Raw genomic sequence first — 21,047 nt, forward strand, 5'->3', positions numbered from 1 at the left:
AGATGACTCAATGCTTTATGTCAAATAAACTATGTGAGGGCAAAATGAAAATAGGGAGACCATTGCAGCAGTACTGTTTATTTGGGCTAAAATGGTAGCAATGAGATAGTGATAAGTGGTCAGATTTGAAATATATTTTAAAAGGAGAGCTCACTGGACTTTCTGGTGGACTGGATGTGGGTTACAAGGGAGAAGACGTAAGGGTGGCTCTGAGGGTTTAGTCAGAGGAGGTGGGTAAATGATGGTGTCATTTACTGAGGTGGCAAAGAATGAGGGAGTGTCTACTGATAGGAAAATAATGAGAACTACATATTGGCCAGTGGGGTGGTGGGGATGAGCACCTGATTAAAGTAGGTTAAGAGAACAGAAAGCAGGGAGGAAGACACAGCAAGCATAGGCAATCCTCTTGTGAGACAGATATGATTTGGTGTCAATGGAAAGAAGAAGGGCATTCCAGGCAAGAGAAAGTATATCTGTTAAGATACGGAGGCAGAAATTGGCTTGTTTTCGTAACAGTAAAAAAACACCTAACAAGGAAGGGGAACATGTTGGGTAATAGTGGGAAATAAGACAGGTAACACAGAGCCAGATCATGAGCAGCCTGAAAGCCAGTTAGAGGTGTTTAGACTTGATGTAGTAGGAAGTAGGAGTCATGAGATACTTTAATTAGGGAAGTGATATGATGAAAGTTATATTTAAAGACTATTAGACTGGCAGTGGTATGCGGGATAGAGCAGGAGGCCGTGGGAGAGCCTGGAGGCTGTGGCAGTAATTCAAATGTGAGAGGATGAAGGCCTGGACTCGAGTTTTGGCAGAAAGAACAGACTGGAAAAGGAAGCCTTGGGGGAATTTTGATACCTGAGTAAATAAGGAGAATGATTTCAGGATTCTGAACTTAAGACATTGAGATGATAAAGGTGATGCTGAGAGGCAGGGAAACTGGGTAGGGAAACTTGTTCTGGGTGTGAAAGGTGGAAGGCAGTGGTGAATAAAAAGATGAGCATACTGGATTTGACATAATAGTGAGTCATCAAAGTGGAAATGCCCAAGAGAAGGTTAAAGATATAAAACTGGAGCTCTGGGGCATGGTCAGGGCTCAAGATATGATATTTGGGAGTTAACACCATACATGTGATTGCTTGAAGCCCTGAGAATGGATAGATTCTCCAAAGGAAAGTACATAGAGATTGAAGAGTATATGGTCAGAGACCTTGGAGATGTTAAGGTGAGGAGGAGGAAGAAAAGTGACAGAGAAAAACAGATGACAGGTAAGACAGATGGAAAGAGAGTGAGAACAGCACACTATCATAGAATAAGAAGATACATTTAAAGGAGAGTATATGATCAACATCACAAAATAGGTAAAGAAGAATGAAACCACGAGTAAAGACTGTGAGGTCAATTAATTAAAAGTCATTGTTTATTTTGAAGAGAGTAGTTAGGAATGTGAAGATAAATGAAGGAACCAGCTTTCTGAGTTGAAGAACAGGTGAGGAGGGGTGCAATAAATGGAAAGAATCTTGTGAAAAATTTGGTGAGGAAAGGAAAGAAACAGCACATTAATTACAGGTGTAATTAGGATCACCTGAAGGCTTTTCTACTTAATGGGACCAACTTCATTGCTTGTCCTATAAACTAATTCTTGACATTTTTAAAAAAAGAAATATATTTACTGACTTCTGGGTAAAGATGGTAGATTGACACACACATTAGTTTCCTCCCCAAACCCCACTATGATGACAGTAAGAAATTTATTTAAAGAGCAGAAACTCCAAGGACAGAAAGAGTAAAAGAGAAGACAACAGCAATGAAATTTTGGAAGCTAGAAAACAGATGGATGAGAGGTAACATAGCTGACAACTTAAACCAGTAGTGGCACAAACTAAGGGCCATCCAAATGTACATGAGTCTAAGAAATTTCCAGCATCGGGTACTTTTGGAAGAGAAGAGAAAGAGGGTGGGTAGAGGAGCTAAAATAAGACCAACTGAGAGACATTTATGAAGAGGTTGGAATCCTCAGATCCCTTCCTCAGCTTTGCAGAACCAAACAGTCGCTCCTTGCCCACCTAGGCATAAAATCAGAAATTTATTCTCTGGAGAGGGTGATAGAGGTCTTTGGATAGTGCGATACAAAGCATATTTGAGGCAGGGTTATGGTAGCAGAAACAGAGAATTAAATGAAAGCATGCATACTGAATGTGGAAACCCTCAACCCTCTATGTGACTCCCAAAACACTGGTGGCCAACATAGATTCTAAGGAAACTGACCAAGAGGAAAAAATTTAAAACACAGAACTTGAGAATTCTCCCAAAGGCCTGACCAGATCATTCTACAATGAAGGTCACAATCACAATCATCCACATGCTCAGAGTGTTCTAGTTCTTCCACTCTTAAATATAAGCAGACAACCAAGAACTATGAGCGATCTTTGGACTTGTGAGGAGAGTGAGGTATGGTCCCAATGACATACAGTAAATGAAGAAAACTCTATGCAAAAAAAAAAAAAAATTACAAAAATTTGGAAAAAACAAAAGCCTGTAGTATTTGAACCAAAACCACTCCCTTCACCCTCCCCGCTCTATGAGATTCCACTCCACTCCAGACTGGTGCAGCAAAGAACTCACAGCTCCCTCTCTCCCAACTCACACTAAGAAGGCTATCTTTATGAGAGGGACAGACATCAGCATTTCTCATCCTGGCCCTAGCTATGTATTGCTGAGGATAAATTTTATGTCAGTATGGCCAAGAGTAATGGGTTCCCATCTTATACCCAGCCCCCATGATGCGACTAATGCTCTACTTTGGGTGAAGCACTTCCGAGGGTGCCAGGGCACCAATCACTCTTTCCCTTGCTCATAAGACAGTGGTTCCATGCTGGGAGAATCAAGCTGAAAAGACCTGAAACTAATGCTCTTCTTTACCTAATACTCAGCTCCTAAAACAGAAATGTTACTCAGAGAGATGCTTGTCCCCACCCCCAGCTTCAGAGCTATAGCTTAGAGATTTTACCAGGGGGTAGAAGTGGGACATAAAACAGATTGCTCCTAAACTTTTCCTAAGGAAAGTGACTTATTTGCAACAGAGTGTGAAAGAAATTCAAGGCAAAGGGCACTCTCAAATACAATGGAGGTTGTGTTGAAAAAATTGGGTGGTTATTGGTAGATTCATTGGAGATATAGGCTAAACTGTAGCCTGACTAGTTTGCAAGAGATAATCAGGAAAAGAGGCAGTTGGGAGTAGCCCTCATGAGGTCAGAACAAATCTCAAACACTAACCTAAAGAACCATCCCTTCAAGGAGCCCAAATTTGATAGGACTAGTCTCTAGATAAATTTATGCCTGGAACACTGATGAAAACAATAACCAGCAATTAGTTGAATTTAACAGCTGGGTGTGGTCATGGAAAGAGACAATCAAAGAAAACCCTGATAAAATCATCATCATCCCAAGATGACTGTGGGCATATCCAAGGTTGCACTACCTGAGTAGCAACTTCAGAGGCTTAATACTACAGGGGAAAAGTAGATTTCACTAAAATAATCAGCCACTCACTAAACAAATAAACAAACAAATACTAACAAGAACAAGCCCCAGAGGTGAGAGAAGAACCATAATTTATAGTTGCTATAATATATGATCTAAAATGTCAAGTTTCCAACAAAATATTATAAGACATGCAAAGAAACAGGAAGGTATAACCCATATACTATAAAAATAAGCAGATAACAGATAATGCCTGTGAGAGCAACCAGATATCAGATTTAACACACAAAGACTTCAAAGTATACATCACATACATGACCAAAGAATTAAGGAAAACCATCTTTAAAGAAACAAAGGAAGTTATAATGACAATGTCACATCCAATAGAGAATATCAATAAAGAGATACAAATTATAAAAAGTACCAAATGAAAATTCTGGAACTAAAGGTACAATAACTGAAATTAAAAATTTACTAGAGAGATTCAGCAGTAGATCTGAATTGGCAGAAGAAAGATTAGCAAATTTAAGGACAGATTAATAGAGATTATGCAATCCAAAAACCAGAGAGAAAGAGAATAAAGAAAAATGACAAGAGCCTCAGAGAAATGGGGGACACACCAATACACACATAATGGAAGTGCCAGAAGGAGAGAAAAGTGAGAAAGAAATATTTAAAGAAATAATAACTAAAACCATCCCAAATTTATTGAAAACATTAACCTTTACATCCAAGAAGCTCAACGAACTACATGTAAGATAAATACAAAGAGATCCACAGACAAACCATAGTAAAAATGCTAAAAAGCAAGAACAAGGTGAAAACCTTAAAAGTAACAGGAGACAACTCATCACTTACAAGGAACCCTGTAAGATTAACAGCTGACTTCTCAGCAGAAAAAACAGAGGCCAGTGAGGCAGTAGGATAACATATTCAAAGCATTCAAAGAAAAACTGTCAACCAAGAATCCTATATCAAGCAAAGCTATCTTTAAAAGACAAAGATAAAATAAAAACCTTTCCAGATTAATAAAAACTGAATTTATTGCTTGAATAACTGCCTTATAAGAAATACTAAAGAAAATGCTTCAGGTTGAAAACAAATGAACCCAGATGACAGCTCATCAAAAAAGTAAAACACATTTACATATACATCATGATTAAAACTATATACAAATATGTGTATCTGTGGGAGAAGACTGGAGGGGATGGAACATATAAAAATGAAAACAGTATTTATAGGATGGTAGGACAGTAGGAAGATTTGCATTGCTTTTTAAATTAACAAATTTTTTTTTAAAAAATACTTTTATTAATTTCAGAGAGAGGAGGGAGAGGGAGAGAGAGAGAAACATCAGTGATGAGAGAGTCATTGGCTGCCTCCTGCACGCCCCCTACTGGGGATCGAGCAGGCAACCCAGGTATGTGCCCTGACCAGGAATCAAACTGCCATCTCCTTGTTCATGGGTTGATGCTCAACTACTGATCCATGCCAGCCTGGCACTTTAAATACTCAGAAACCTAAGCATATACGTTCTTTTTTACAGGCAAAAGGGAAGAAACCATTATTTGTACAGTTGATCTTGGAAAATATATGGAGTTTGTATGATGCTGTCTTTTAAATGCTATCTTTTAATGATATTTCAATATCACTTTAAAATTTTTAAAGAGAAAGTTCTTCCTTACATTGAGCAAAAATCAACCTCTTCTCTCTTCCCCCTATTATCTTTCATTTACTGACTCTCATTCTGCCCTTTGAAATTACACAAAATAAATCAACTTGAAGTATTTAAAAATGACCATCATAATTTTAGTACCCTCACCCTCTGGAAGACAGACTCTCTGGAAGACAGACTCTCTAGAGGCAATGCCAATATCAGGGAGACTCATTAGGAGACTCAGCTGTCACTCACCAAGAAAGCAATGATGACAGCCTGAATCAGCACTGGCAATAGGGCCAGACATGAGAAATATTTCAAAGGCAAAATAGACAGAAATGGTGACCAAAAGGATGCAGGAAGTGTGAAGAAAATAGGAGCTGAATACATTTCTCCTCAGGCTGTTTGGTAGAGTGATGATGCAATACCAAGATAAAGAATCTGGGAGGGAGAAGAACATGTTTGGTCAGAAGCTGAGATTCCATTTGGAGATGCTGAATTTGAGGTACTTAAAGTATAAATACAAGTCCCCCAAAAATGTATACATATTTTACCAGCTGTTAGCTCAATTTTGAAAATGAAATGTATTTCAATAAATACTGTCTTTATAATTACTCAAAGTATATGTATATATTTTTTTGGAACACCTTATATGTTTATATATTGATGGATAGATCAATTTGGAGAGAGGGAGACAAAATCAAACCAGAGAAACAGAAGAAGGCAAAGACAAAAGCAAAACATGAATGAAATAGAAAACAAACAAAAAGCAATAGAAATGATCAATACAAGCAAAAGATGACGTTGAAAAGAGTAATAAAAAATACTGATTTTTGGCAAATAGAAAGAAAAACACATGGGGCACAAATAAACAGCACTGGATATGAAAAGGAAATAACTACAGAAACAGACGTGATTTTTAAAGTTATGAGGCCTTCATGAATAACTCATACCAAAATATATGACTACCTGAAGGTGATGGAGAGAAAAGTCAGGTATTTATACATATATAAATATATATATATATTTAAACTGATTTGACAGAGAGAGAGAGAAACAGCAATGTAAGAGAGAAACATGGATGGGTTGCCTCCTGTACATGCTCCAACTGGGGATTGAACCTGAAACCTAGGCATGTACCCTTGAACAGGAACCTGCAACCTTTTGATGTATGGGATGGTGCTCCAACCAACTGAGCCACATGACCAGGGCTAGGTATTTATGTTTTTGGTATGAAGTTTTTCATGGAGGTCTTTTGTAATTTTAAAAGTCTCTTCTGTTTTTGTAGTTATTTTCCCTTTTTTAGAGAAAAACTGTACATCTCTGTAAACTTGAGACAAAATTTTAAAAATAAAAACTCAAGTTAATTGATAAGTTGGACTATATTCAAATTAATGTAATTAATATTCTTTTTATTTTTTTTAATCCTCACTCGAGGATATTTTTTTCATTGCTTTTCAGAGAGAGTGGAAGGGAGAGAGAGAGAAGAGAAACGACGATTGGTTTTGGTTGACTCCCGCACAAGGGACTGAGCCTGCGGCCAAAGTACGTGCCTTTGGCCGGAATTGAACCCAGGACCCTTCAGTCCGCAGGCCCATGCTCTAACCACTGAGCCAAACTGGCTGGGGCCTATAATTAATATTCTTTTCAGCATAACACACCATTAAAAGAGTAAAAAGGCAACTCATAAAGTCAAAGAGATATTTATAATACATGTATCTGACAAAGGACCTACCTATACGTAGAATATATATGTGCAGACCTCCTAAAATCAGTAAGAATGAAAGGCAACCCAATAGAACCCAACAGAAAAAAGTGACAAACCTTGAAAAGACACTTCACCAAAGAGGATATCCAACATGGCCACTAAACATATGAAAAGGGGCTCAATTCATTAGTCACCAGGCAAATGCAAATTAAAACCACAATGACATACTACTACACACCCACCAGAATGGTTAAAATTAAAAAGATGGAAAATGCCAAGGGTTGGTGAGGATGTGGAGCAACCACAGCTCTCATATATTGCTGATGGAAGTGTAAATTGGCACAGCCACTTTGGAAATAGTTTTGTAGTATCTATTAAAAGCTAAATGTACACATATCTCTTGACCCAGAAATTCTACTCTTAGTAATTATATTCCTACCAGAAATGTGTACATATTTCACTAAAAACATGTTCAGAATGTTCAGAGAAGTACTATTCATAATAGTCAAAAATAGGTAATTACTCAAATGCCCATCAAGACTAGATGGATAGTGCCCTAGCCAGTTTGCTCAGTGGTTAGAGCATCAACCCACGGACTGAAGGGTCCCGGGTTCAATTCTGGACAAGGGCACATACCTCAGTTGCAGGCTCAATCCCTGGCCCCCAGGAGGCAACCAATTGATGTGTCTCTCTCACATCGACGTTTCTCTCTCAATCCCTCTCTCCCCCTCACCCTCCCAACCTCTCTCCTTTCTACTCTCTTTGTAAAGCAATGGAAAAAATATCCTCAGGTGAGGATTAAAAACAAACAAACAAACACCACAAACCTAGATGGATAGTGAGAATGCTCTACAGAACTGTGGATAAATATCACAACATAATGTTGAGTGAAAAAATGGTTCATACTCTATGATTCTATATCTGTAAAATAAAAACAAGAGAAACTAATCTATGCTAATAGAAGTCAGGATAGAGATATTTTTGTTGAGTGGAACAATGACTACAAAATAAGACTAGGTTTTCGGGGCGGGGGGTGCTGCTAGTATTTTGTTTCTTAATCTAGGTACTGATTTAAACATGTTTACTCCATAGGGCAGTGGCAAGAGTGAGGGAAACAAGATACCTAGGGAGCAAAATTTCAGGAGGCACTCACTCTCACCTTGTTTGCCTCACCCTCACATCAGCCCTGGTGTTCATTTTGTAAATATTTATTGAGCTGTATCATTATGATGTGTGTACTTTTCTGTGTATATATTATACTTGGATTAAAAAATGTTAAGGGGTCTGGTCTACCTCACACCACAAATAAAAATAAACTCCAAGTGGGATAAAAACCTAAATGTAAAAATAAAAATATTTTAGAGTAAAATGTAGGAGAATATTATAAATGACCTCAGGTAAAGAAGGTTTCTTAAGAATATTCAAAAGTACATATTACAGGAAAAGACTTGACTACATTAAAATTAAGAACTCTTTAGCAAAAGACATCTTAAAGAAAATTGAAAGATATGCCACAAACCTGAAAAAAAAGTGACATAAATAAGTAAAAAGGAATTATTATGTAGAATGCATGTTTAAAATCAATGAGGAAAAGGTAAATAACCTAACAGAAAGATGCATGAAAGACTTGAAGAGTTATTTTATATGAAAGAAAATCAGAATGGCCAATATACATGAAAAGATGCTCGAACTCGGTAAAAATCAGGGAAATGCAAATCAAAGCTATGTCATATTACCATTTCACATCTGGTAGATAGGTAGAAAAATTAACTCTGATAATATTAAGTGTTGACAAGAATGTAGAGTATTCTCCTCCACTGTTGGTGGAGTATCAATTGGTACAAACATTTTGGAAAACAGTTTTGTATTATTTAATAAAGTTGAAAATGTGCAAGCCCTAGGACTCTTTGACTCTTTGGTATATTCCCTAGAGACACTCTTGCACATGTGTACCAGGAGGTGTGTACATGAATGTTTATAACGATTAAAAAGAAAGAATGTATATTAAGAATAGATAGATTATTCTACAGCTGTGAAAATGAGTCAACAACCACATACAATGAATAAATCTCATTTTTGATGGTCAAGGAAAAGATGCAAATCAGAAAATACCTAAAGTATGATTACATTTGTATAAAAATTTTAAACAAGCAGATAGAGATGGTAAAACCATAAAGAAGAGTAAGGGAAGGGTTATCACAGAATTTAGTAGAGCAATTACCTTTGGAGGAAAAGGGGAAGGTCCAATGAGGAAAGGTCACATGGTGGCTTCTAACGTAGTGACAATGTTCTACTTCTCAGCCAGAATGGAGGGTATATGGATGTTCTCACTATTCTTTAAACTGTCCATACTATTTATATATACCCTGCTATATGCATGATACATTTAAAAATACTGTAAAATAATTTTTAAAACAATAAAGGGTTCTACATATGAATGTGTGTGTGTGTATGTGTATTCCATGAAGGAACAACAGAATTCTTAGTGGGAAAGTGTCAGTAAGCTTCACTAGACTTACTAAATTATTCCCTTGTGTGATTTGATTGGAGAACTGAGAGAGGAATTTGAATTGACTGAGCTTATCACAAAGTCCCCATCTTTGTATACAGTTGACCCTTGAACAACGCTGGAGTCAGGGGTGCTGTCCCCCACACAGTTGAAAAATCCCAGTATAACTTTTGACTCCCCCCAAATGTAAGTTGCCCCTCAGTATCCATGAGGAATTCATTCCAGGACCCCTCCACAAATACCAAAATCCACAGATGCTCAAATCCCCTATATAAAATGCTGTAAATCAATGCATACAGTTGTCCTCTATATCCACGGACTCCCAAGGGTAGATCAAAAACAGTACAGGTATTGGCGTCTCTCCCTATCGAGCACACCCGTGCCTTTTGCCGACTCCTTCTTTCCTCGGCACATGCTCTCTCTGTAGCATGCCAGAGCCTTTCTCCCCCTTCTTCCCCCAGGTGCATAAAAACAAGAAGAGGAAGAAAAAAGAAAACAATACAAATATTTATTGAAAAAAATTGCATGTAAGTAGACCCGTGTAGTTCAAACCCCTGTTGTTCAAGAGTCAGCTGTATATGGCTCCTACTAAATGGATGCTTGGAAAGTGTTATTGTGTCTTATTTAATCTAGCAATTGAACTATTCATTCTCAAGTTGTCAGTTGGTAAAAAAAAAAATAAAAAATTCTTAATTTTAAAAGATAAAAATCCAGTTGATACATGCTCAATCTCTTCTTAACCTTTATTTTTTAAACCAACCTATGTTACCTGTTTCCCCCTTGAGTAGAATCAGAAGACAATTGCATCAAAATTTAAAGCCATTATCGTATATAACATTGCAAAAATACTTAACTAAAAGTGAAAAAAAATCCTGTTGTTTGGTTATTTATATTAACTAAATTAAGACTCTTTTCAATGGACTAAACATAATACACAGTTAAAGAACCAACAGGAACCTTCAACGGTTACCTACCATAACCATCTATCTTTAAGTAGGACTCAAACTATCTCAAGCAAATAAATTAGCATCCTTATTTTAAAATAGTCCCTAAAAAGATTTTATAGCATCTCTTTCTACTAGGCATCTGAAAATTCTTTATATCTAACTGAGAACCCTTCTAATACAATGTTGGCATTCAGTAAACTTTATTATCCAGACAACGGAGTGTGGATTTACCTAGAACACAGTGGGGTATTAGCAAATACTCAACTCAAAGCCTCTCCTGAAGAAAGCAGGAAGGTAAAGGGCCCAGAACTCTGCCTGTTTGGTTCCAGTAGCTCCTACCACAGTCCCCTGGCTTCCCTTAAAGATCTAGATTCAAAGCTTGTCTCTCTTACATAATCAAGAGTTGACTATCATTTTGTTTTCACTGTGACTTGAGTTTATCCATAAATTTTTCTCTCCCAACCCCCTCCCACCCAATTTCCCCAGTAATCAAGAACTTATTTGTACTTCCAGTGAATCTGAATAAACACTTAGAATATATTTTTAATCCCAAAAACAACTGAGGAAAGAGTGAAGACAGGGAATATATAAAAAAGAGTTACTTTAACCAAGCTGCTAAAGTTATTAACATTATGAAAGTTGAGACATGAGGAAAGACACCATTCTTGTAATAACTACCCTTAAAACTTTAACTTTTTTGAACTTTCCAGGTCCAGATATACATCTGAACCTCCAGGTAACCCTCTAATTATCTCCTGAAGGACTCACGTATCCAGGGCACTGATTATCCCATAAAGGACTCATGTATACATCCACCTGACATCCATTATCTAGACCACTGGGATGTGACCAGACTTCCTGGCACTCATCTTTTGAACCACCCAGCATCCAACATCCTAATTGCCTGCATCTGATTGATAACCGTCCTGGATCAATGCTAGGACCAAGAATGCAGGACTGATAATTCTCAAGAATGTATTTTTTGCCATATCAACCTTTAACTTTCCCTTCTCTTTGGAACACTTTGATGTTTTTACCTAGCTGTGTTTTCAGTTTGCAAATTCTAAGACCCTTGAATAAATCTCTACCATTTATTTCTAGCAAAGCCTCCAGATTCTTTTTGAATACGTTTACAGTAGTACCTCGGTTTTCTAATGTAATCCTTTCAGGAAGACCGTTCCAGTTCTGAAACGTTCGAAAACTGGAAACAGAGGGATCAACAACCAACAGTTAAGCCTCAGGATCTTGCCCTCAGTGGAAGCCGTATGGCCTGTTCGACTTCCGAGGCGTGTTCAAAAACCGAAGCATTTACTTCCAGGTTTACGGCTTTCGTAAATCAAAGTGTTCATCAACGGAGATGTTCGAAAACCAAGGTACCACTGTATTCCTTATAAATGAAAGACAGAAAATCCAAAATTTTCTAAATTCATGGGTATCTTTTATAAAAGAAATACACTGGAAAGTCTTTTTCTTTTCCTAGTCATGGACAATTTTATCTAACAAAGTATATTTCCTTCTTGAAGACAGTACTTTTTTTTTTAGAATAAATACTTCTTAAGGTTAGGGGGCAGTTTTATTTCATTTTTCATACCTGGAACACTCCATTAGACCCTGTTACTGTGATATGACCTGTATAGTAATTGAAAAATGTCAACTGTGTTTAACTGAAGCATGAAGGCTCACTAAAGCTTTGCCTTACTTGATGGTTGCATTCCTCTTCTTCCTCATCACAGTCCAGGCCCTGATGGGCAATCTCAGTAATGCTGTTCTCCAGAAAGAGATTATCCTCCAAATCGGACACTCTGGTGGCCTCAGTTATGACTTTTACTTTCATGCTATGAAAGCCAGTTGAGACCACACCCACTTGCAGGTTTACTGGCTCCCCCTCAAACAGCAGGATGTGTGAGTTTACCCCTTGTTTAAAACCAGGGGGCTGATAATCATGTGGGGTCACTGCAAAATAAAAGGTGTGGAAAACCAAGAAAACTGAGTTTCAACAGAACAAATCAGTTTAATCTTTCATGTGTAACAACCAACATCTGTTTCTGATGCTTACAAAATCCTTCTAATTACATAAAATACTACTTCAACATTTAAGAAGGAATTTGACTACAAGTCTCCACCTACCTGCATTATAGTAGTGGAGTTTCATAGTAAGTATAACATCATTAGGAAGGGGTCCAAGGTTCTGCATCAGTATATACAATTTACGGAGGAGTAGAATACTGGCTTTCTTAATATGTTCACTCTTTGTCCCACTTCCAATGCTTGTACTACTGCTATAACCACATAGAAAAACAGCATACTTTTCAACCATATACAATATCAAAAATATATTTAAAAACAACAAAACCTTTTACTGTAAGATCAAATAAATATAAATTAAACATCAGGACACTCTTGAAACTCTTTTTAGAATGTATATTAGAGGAGAGACTGTTCGTTTTGCAGTGTATATAAAAAGGATTTCTTACACAGCAAGTTCCCTTAAGGTATTTTAAATATGACCTGATTTTTTAAAATTTGATTTACAAATAACCACGTTATAATAGTGAGAACAATGGATTTGGAAATAAGAGACTTGACATACATAGAAAACTATATTTGCATGACATACTGAGACAAGCAGATGAGAATGATTGTGTCTATAAGCAAATAGTTCAGGGGTTTCAGGTGATGTTAGGGTCTAAAAGCAGGTTTGTTTTGGCTATATCGAGGGCAAAGAGGATCAATATCTTGGCATAGCAATGGAGAAATTTTGGTTTAGTGGATAGACAGAGCCTTTGGAGTTCTTCAGTCAACACCATGTAGACAGCCTCATTAATGTAATTTCTACTGCTGTGCTGTCTACCAACCACCATTGCCTTCAAGGACCACCACCATCACCACCACTACCACAAGGTACCATTTACTGAGTGTTTATTATGTGCCAGGCATGGCCAAAGCTTAATATATGTGTTATGACTTAATAATCACAACAACCATATGAAGTAGATACTATATTATTAACTCCACTGTGCAGATGAGAATACTAATTTAGGGAGATTGAGTAATCTGTCCAAAGTTATATAACCAGTAATAGTCAGAGCTGGGGTTCCAAGCTAGATCTTTCTGCCTTAGGAATTGGAACTCTAACCACTAAACGTAACTGCTTTTAGACCCTAATAACATCACCTATGAGAAAAAGAGGAAAGAAGGAAAGGAAGCCCCTATTCCCACCAGAAATTTAAACAATTATTACAATCCCTTTTTATAGCAGTGGTGGTGTTTTTTGTAGGATTGTTGGGAAAATTACAAAGGAACTATGAGGCCTACCTCTGGCCTCAAGAGGCTTATGTTTACCCCAATCATATGTATATATATATCTCACATTCATTAAACAATTAGATTCTACCTGTCAAAATCCATAGTGACTCCTTCTTTTGTGTATTTGAATTTGAACTGGTATATCTCAGTCACTTTCTAGAAACATCAAAGGGAATAGAGAAACAAATTTCTTTTAAAAAGAAATCCTTTGAGAAGTACAGATTGGTAGTTACAAAATAGTCAATGGAATGTAAAGTACAGCACAGGAAATACAGTTAATAATATTGTAATAACTATGTACAGTGCCAGGTGGGTACTGGAAATATTGGGGGAACACTTTGTAAAGTATATGATTGTCTAACCACTATGCTATACACCTCAAACTAATATATAATAATATCAACTGTAAACTGTAATTGAAAAATTAAAAATATATTAAAAGAGAAATCCAGAATCTTATCTGATACTAGATAAGGACCATTTTCATTGTGTATCTACTATACTTCCTACTTACCTGTTTGTTTCATAGCATTACATTATTCAGGAATAATATTTGCAGATATAGAAAAAACAAACTTTTTCCTCCATGCTAAAAATGAGTTAGATGGCAAATTCTATTGTTACCATTTTAAAGCTGGAAAAACTAAGGCACAAAGACAAGTATGTGACCCAGCATAGGTAAATGACAGTGGAACCAGTTGAGAAACCACTTAGTTATGTAACAGATATTTACTGAACTTTGTGTCAGGCACTGGAGTGACAGTGGTGAACATGATAGAAAAGGTTCCTGTTTTTCTAGAATATACAGCCTTGTGGGAGAGATAGTGAATAAATAGGTAAACAGCCCAGCTGGAGTGGCTCAGCGGTTGAGCATCAACCTATGACCCAGGAGACCAAGGTTCGATTCCCAGCCAGGGCACATGGCAGGGGTTGTGGGCTCAATCCCCAGCAGGGGGCATGCAGGAGGCAGCCAATCAATGACAACTCTCTCATAACTGATGTTTCTATCTCTCTCTCCCTTTCCCTCTCTCTCTCTCTGAAATCAATAAAAATGTATTTATAAATAAATAAATAAATAAATAAATAAATAAATAAATAGGCTTTTTAAAATAAATAGGTAAACAAAATAATTTCAGATAGTAATAAGTGCTGTGAACAGAACAGTAATGAAGCTATAATAGTAATATGAAGCTGTAATAGTAATATGAAGCTGTGACAGATAGTAACAAAGGGGAGAGGTGCTGATTTGGTTTGAAAGGGCCAAGGAAGGCCTCACTAAAGAGGTCCTGTTTGAACTGAGCCTCAGTGACAAGAGGGGTCAGTCATGTGCAGACCTGGGGGAGGATGGGGTGTCTCAGGCAGAAGTAACAGCAATACAAAGTCTCTAAAGTAAGAAAGAAAGCCTCTTCCAGGATCAGAGAGGAGGCCGAGTGGCTGGCAATGCGTGAGTAAGGGGGAGAGTGCAGGAGATGAGATTGTAGAGGAAGTTTGGGGGCTTGTCAGCCATGGTAAGGGGTTTAGATTTTATTCTAAGTGAACCCAAGTCCATTGAAGGTTTTTAAATATGGGAGTGATTTACATTTTTAAAGATCACCCTGGCTATTTTAAGAGTGTAGAAAGAAAGAAGTGGAAACCATGAGAACAATTAAGAGCAATTACTGCAGTAATTCAGAGAAGACTAGAATGGCAATAGGAAAAGTGGAAAAATTAGAAAAGGAACTAGGACCTATGATTTCAGGTCTTGTTTTTTTCATTCTGCACTAAAAACTAGGTACTACCGCTATCTTCTCCCCTCATTGTTAAGAAAGCTAGAAATAAAAAAGGGGGGCAAGTTTCCTCATGAGAAATATACTCCATTGAAAATAAAATAATTGTCTAGTAGTTGAAGCAAACATTTGGCCCAGTTAGTGTAGTGTGTCCACAAAGCTGGAGAAGGTATTAAACACAGGAAAAGGGTATGAGTTAAGTCAGAACACAAAAAATTCCCTTCATTCATCTGTTTCACTATTTGTTCCTTGGCAATGTGGGAATGAGGATGTTAGATTGATCAGAAAAAGTCTCAATGTTTTTGTTACTTTTCTCTGTTATAAGATTTGGTATCCCATTAATCACAAATTATCAGGTCCTAGGGAAATTAGCTCATCTGCTTAAATTCCAAAGGACATTGATTTTTAATGGAGTTAATTTTAAAAAAGAAAAAGTCTTTTTCTAGCAAGACAGTGTACTCGAAAAATCCAACCAAGTTCAGAAGGCTGTTTTGTAAGTATAGTAGACCCTGTGTATCTGCAATTTCCACACCTTCAGATTCAACAAACCAAGGATCAAAAATATTCAGGAAAAAATATGTTACGCGGTTGCTGACGTGCACAATGTTGTTAGGCCTATGAGGGTTGCATCTGTACTGAACATGTACAGACTTTTTTTCTTGTCATTATTCCCTAAACAATACAGTATAACAATTATTTACAGAGCACTTACATTGTATTAGGTACTACAAGTAATCTACAGATGATTTAAAGTATACGGGAGGATGTGCGTAGGTTATATGCAAATACCACACCACTTTATATGACAACTTGAGCATCCAAAGCTTTTGGTATCCACAGGGGTCCCGGAACCACCCCACCCCCCAGGATATCGAGGGAGCACTGTACAGTAGGAGAGGTATGTGAAACTAGAGGTGCTTACACCAACAGCTTCACTTCAGACAGGCTAGTTTCAAGGCATCCTCTCTTGCTAATGCTGAGTGTAATTGCCCTGTCAAGCAAACAATGCCTATTCTTCCTGCCTGCCCATGTTTCTCAACCACTCTAGCTTTGATTCTTTGAGCTACCTTTCATTTTTTAAATTGTTTCAAGAATAGATCCTTTGCCCAGCTGGGCGTGGCTGAGCAGTTGAGCATCGACCTAGGATCTAGGAGATTTCTGGTTTCATTCCCGGTCAGGACACATGCCCAGGGTGTGGGCTCGATCCCCAGTCGGGGGCGTGCAGGAGGCAGCTGATCAATGATGACTCTCTCGTCATTGATGTTTCTATCTCTCTCTCTCCCTCTGCCTTCCTCTCTCTGAAATCAATAAAGGTGTATTATTTTAAAAAAATAGAATAGATTATTTATTAAATGATAATTTTAACAGTTTATTATTTGGTCCCCAAAGCAACTAATAAAAGACTTATGTTGCCCGGCCGGGTGTGGCTCAGCAGTTGAGTGTTGACCTAGGATCCAGGTGATCGGGGTTCAATTCCTGGTCAGGGCACGTGCCCGGGTTGCAGGCCCAATCCCCAGTGGGGGCGTGGCGTGCAGGAAGCGGCCTATCAATGATTCTTTTATCATTGATGTTTCTATCTCTCTCCCTCCCTCTCCTTTCCTCTCTCTGAAATCACTAAATATATTTTTAAAAAAGATTTATGTTTATAATTGTTTTACAGAAGATGCTAATCCTTAATGACTTCAGTCTGACTGATCAAGGAAGGTATATTTACAGCAGGCACTAGTCTCTTCTTAACGCTTCATAAAAATGTTCTGATTTTTAGATTACTGAGTTGCCTAATAAAGATGACCCTTTAAACTGCTTATCAATGATTTCTATAAATCACATTGAATATATCTATACAGACCAAAGCAATAGCAACATATCCAGACTTTCCTTCTCCCTCCACATTCTTATCTGTTCACAAAAATAGATCTTTTCAGACCTATTGCCACAACATATCCCTTCTACCTGATTCTCTCATCTCCACTGCTCTCACCCTATCCAAGCCACCACCATCTCTATTTGATCTGCTTGCTTCCAAACTCCTCCTATAATTCATTTTCTGTTTATCACCAAAAAGAGTTCTTGAAATTACAAATCAGACAATGATACTCCTTTGCTTAAAACTCCCAATGGTTTCCCACTGCCCTTAGAATAAAACCAAAATTTATTCTGGTCCACAAGGCCTTACTCATCTGTCCCCTACCTCTCTGATCTTATCTCCTGCTTCTTTCCCTCCCACTAAGTTCCAGGCTCAGGACACCCTCTCTGTCCACAAGCACACACAAAATCTTCCTGCCTTAGGACCTTTGCACAGCTGTACTCCGGAACATGTTGTCTTCAGTTGATGATAATGATAATACTTGGGCACTGCTCTAAGTTCTCTGCATCTCTTCATTCTTATTTGACCAACACTGAGGTAGGTATTATCCTAGGTGAAGACAGTCAAGTAGTAGAGCTGGGATTTGACTCCAGCACCTGTAATGTTAACAAGCATAGGCTGATGCCTTGGTCATTCAGTCTCAGTTCAAACAGTGGCCCCTGAGAGAGCCCTTCCACGGACTGTCCTCCTGTCCTTTCTCCTCTATCCCCCACTTCAGCACTCTCCAGCATACCACCTTCTTTTATTGTTTTCATAGCGTTATGACTACCCAAAATTGACTTGCTAATTTTACTTGTTTATTATTTATAGTCCCTCATTAGAATTAAGCTTCCAGAGAGCAGGTACCTTGTCTATCCCATTAACTCCTGTGTTTTTACACCTTGGACATTGCTAAGCACGTAAAGAGAACCCAATTAATATTCGCTGAATGAAGAAATATTCAGCCAGGATAGAGCTGATACTCAATTAGAATTTCAACAGGATTAAAAAAATGTTTTTAAACAAAGTCTCTAAAAGCATACTGTGGCTAGAAACAGGAACCACCAAAGTTCAGTTCCTGAAGCAGCCTATTAAAAGTGAGTGTTGAGCCTGGCAGTGTGGCTCAGTGGTTGAGCTTAGACCCATGCACCCAGGAGGTAGCAGGTTCAGTTAGATTCCCAGTCAGGGCACATGCCCGAGTTACTGGCTCAGTCTCCAGCAGGGGGCGAGCATGAGGCAGCCAATCGATGTTGATGTTTCTCTCTCATCAATGTTTCTATCTCTCTCCCTCTCCCTCCCCCTCTTTCTAAAATCAATAAAAACATTTTTTTTTTTCAAAAGCTCTTTAATAGTGGATGTTGAACCTCATCCAATAGGCACAAAGGAATAGACTGTGGAACAGTAAGAATTGTATCCTCACAATATTCACATATTCTTTATGGGTCTATCATGCACTGAGTTGTATAAATCTTTCCTTAACATATTTACATTTTGGCTAAACTTCTTATTAATACCCTCTACACATTTTGTAGTGTGTGTCTGTGGAAAAGCTACACTATCCCTCTTTACTACTTTAGTGACTTTTGTCAGTTCATCTTAAAACTTAAGTGCAGAAGTGCCACAACTTTGTGCAATGCTCAAAACTCTTGTTGGCCTCTGGACTGAGTAAGCATACTTTACCTAAGACAGAGGTTCTCAACTCTTGTATCATGACAGACTCTTCATAGGCATGCAGCAAATTTTAATCCATGTGTAAAATGTATTTTACTTCAGGTAAATATTAATATTGTTATTGTTTAAGGGAGGATTCAGTTCTACAAATATGAGTCAAGAAACATGGCACAATATCAGACAAATGCCAAAGAAAGACTGTGCTTATGTGAGAATGTTGTTTTGTGAGTATATAAAAGAATGAGACTAGTGAGGTAAATAGTTCTATTACTGACTTGATGTTAACAGCAACCATAAAACAGTGTAACTCCAAGGATACTTCCAGGCACTATGAGCATTATTATACCATAGTTATACTGTAATTATTGCTGACTTGTTGGGTGTCCTTTTGAGTCTTTTTTTTTTAATCCTCACTGAGGATATGTTTTTATTAATTTTAGGGAGAGGGGAAGGGAGAGAGAGAGAGAAACATTGATATGAGAGAGAAACATCGATCAGTTGCCTCCCATGCATGCCCTGACCAGAGATAGAACCCACAACCTTTCCATGTCTGGTATGACACTCCAACCAACTGAGTCACACTGGCCAGGGCATTTTGAGTCTTTTAATACCCTCAATTATACCACCAAACTTTCTAATACTCAGTGTGTGCCATGAACACAGAGAGGTTAGGGATCATCGCTACAGGGAAGAATTTATAAGCATTCAAAATATTTTTTCTGGATCATAAATGATAGCTCAGAACTTATCATGTAATAAGCTTTTGTTTCTTAACTTCACTGTTATATGTATATATTGTGTGTAGCAAAGCGAATTTAATAGCTCTCTTCCCACTCTGTAAGATTTTTCTGTAGTTAAGCCCAATTTGCTATGCATTTCACTACCTCAAAACCACTGATTTCAGAGTAAAAGTTTTGCATGCATAAGAAAACATAATAATTTATTGCACTAAGGAAGTGACCAATTTATTAACAATTTATCAGGAGGGTTTAGTTTGGGAAACTTCCCATTAAAGCTAGAGAGAAAAAGAGCATTTTGAAATTACACAAGATAAAGAGGTAGTTTGGCCTTAAGGAATTGTTACCCGGCTGCCTGTTCCAGTTTTCTTCCACCTTGTTCAAACAGCTGTTATAATCTTGCCAAGAAAGGATCTTAAAGACTAAAAATGCTTAATTTAGTCTCGAATGCCACTAATTAGGCTAAATCCATTGGCTTAGAGAAGGAAGATTGAAAGCAAGAAAAAAGGAAAAGGAACCAGAAAGGAAGATAGAAAGAAAATAGAGAAGAAGAACAAACGGCTTCTCCCTCCATTTCTAGGCCACCACTACAGTTTCTATTCAAAGCAGCACAAGTAACCATGACACGTCCAAGGCTATAATATTCCCTTTGGGAGACAGAAAACAAGACAAGACTCTTATCCTCAAGAATTCACAATCTGGTTGGGAAGATAAAGTAATCTACATGAATCCATTGACAGTGTTAAATTGTGGGGTCCTGATGAAAACGTAATATAGAAAAGGAAGAAATTAGTGGGAACAGAATAGGCAAAGAGGCTTTCATAAAATATTTGGTCATAAGTTGGCCTTGAGGATGAGTAGAACTCAATAAGTGGAGGGAAGAAATTTAGAGAAAGAAACAGAGGTAAAGCTCTAAAAATCTATGAGAAAGTAAAAAAGGGGAGAATTTAGTTGGGGGGGGGAGTTTAGAATTATGCCATATCTTCCAACAGGCCACAACCAGAAAGGATCCAGAGTCAGTTAAAATAAATAATAAAGTGTGATTTTTATACAAGCAGAGATTCTTAATGTTAACATGCTAGGGAATAAGCTCAGTTCTACTTGATGCTTATTTTGCAATGCTTCTAAGTAGTTTTTTAAATCTCATAAAGAATTGGTGAAGTTTATAATAAAACACACTGAAAGAGCTCACTACAAATTACTTTGCTCGTAGTCTAGTGACATAATCTATGGCTTCAATTTAGGTAAACATATTTAAATATAATGTACATATGCTACCCATCTTTATGTGTGTTCTTACCTCAGGTTCCTTGGGATTTGAGTAAAGCTGTTTAAGGAAAAATAAACAGCATTTAATTTCTGAAAGACACTAGATTACTCCTCACAGAATACATGTTCTATGTGAAGAGTTCAATTT

At 37.5% G+C, this 21,047-nt stretch overlaps 1 protein-coding gene across 1 annotated transcript in view; it reads right to left on the reverse strand.

Annotated features, from left to right (window-relative positions):
• The window catches only part of HORMAD2 (HORMA domain containing 2), a 62,572-nt gene that overhangs the window by 19,996 nt on the left and 21,529 nt on the right, over positions 1–21,047 (reverse strand). The window contains exons 7-10 of the mRNA XM_016198578.2: positions 20,931–20,957; positions 13,699–13,766; positions 12,432–12,583; positions 12,004–12,257 (exon numbers count right to left, since the gene is read on the reverse strand). Coding sequence (XP_016054064.2) covers positions 12,004–12,257; positions 12,432–12,583; positions 13,699–13,766; positions 20,931–20,957 — 501 coding nt within the window. The remainder of the gene's footprint in view (positions 1–12,003; positions 12,258–12,431; positions 12,584–13,698; positions 13,767–20,930; positions 20,958–21,047) is intronic.

The sequence above is a fragment of the Miniopterus natalensis genome, chromosome 20 (genome assembly GCF_054644295.1).
Source record: "Miniopterus natalensis isolate mMinNat1 chromosome 20, mMinNat1.hap1, whole genome shotgun sequence".
Lineage (NCBI taxonomy): Eukaryota > Metazoa > Chordata > Mammalia > Chiroptera > Miniopteridae > Miniopterus > Miniopterus natalensis.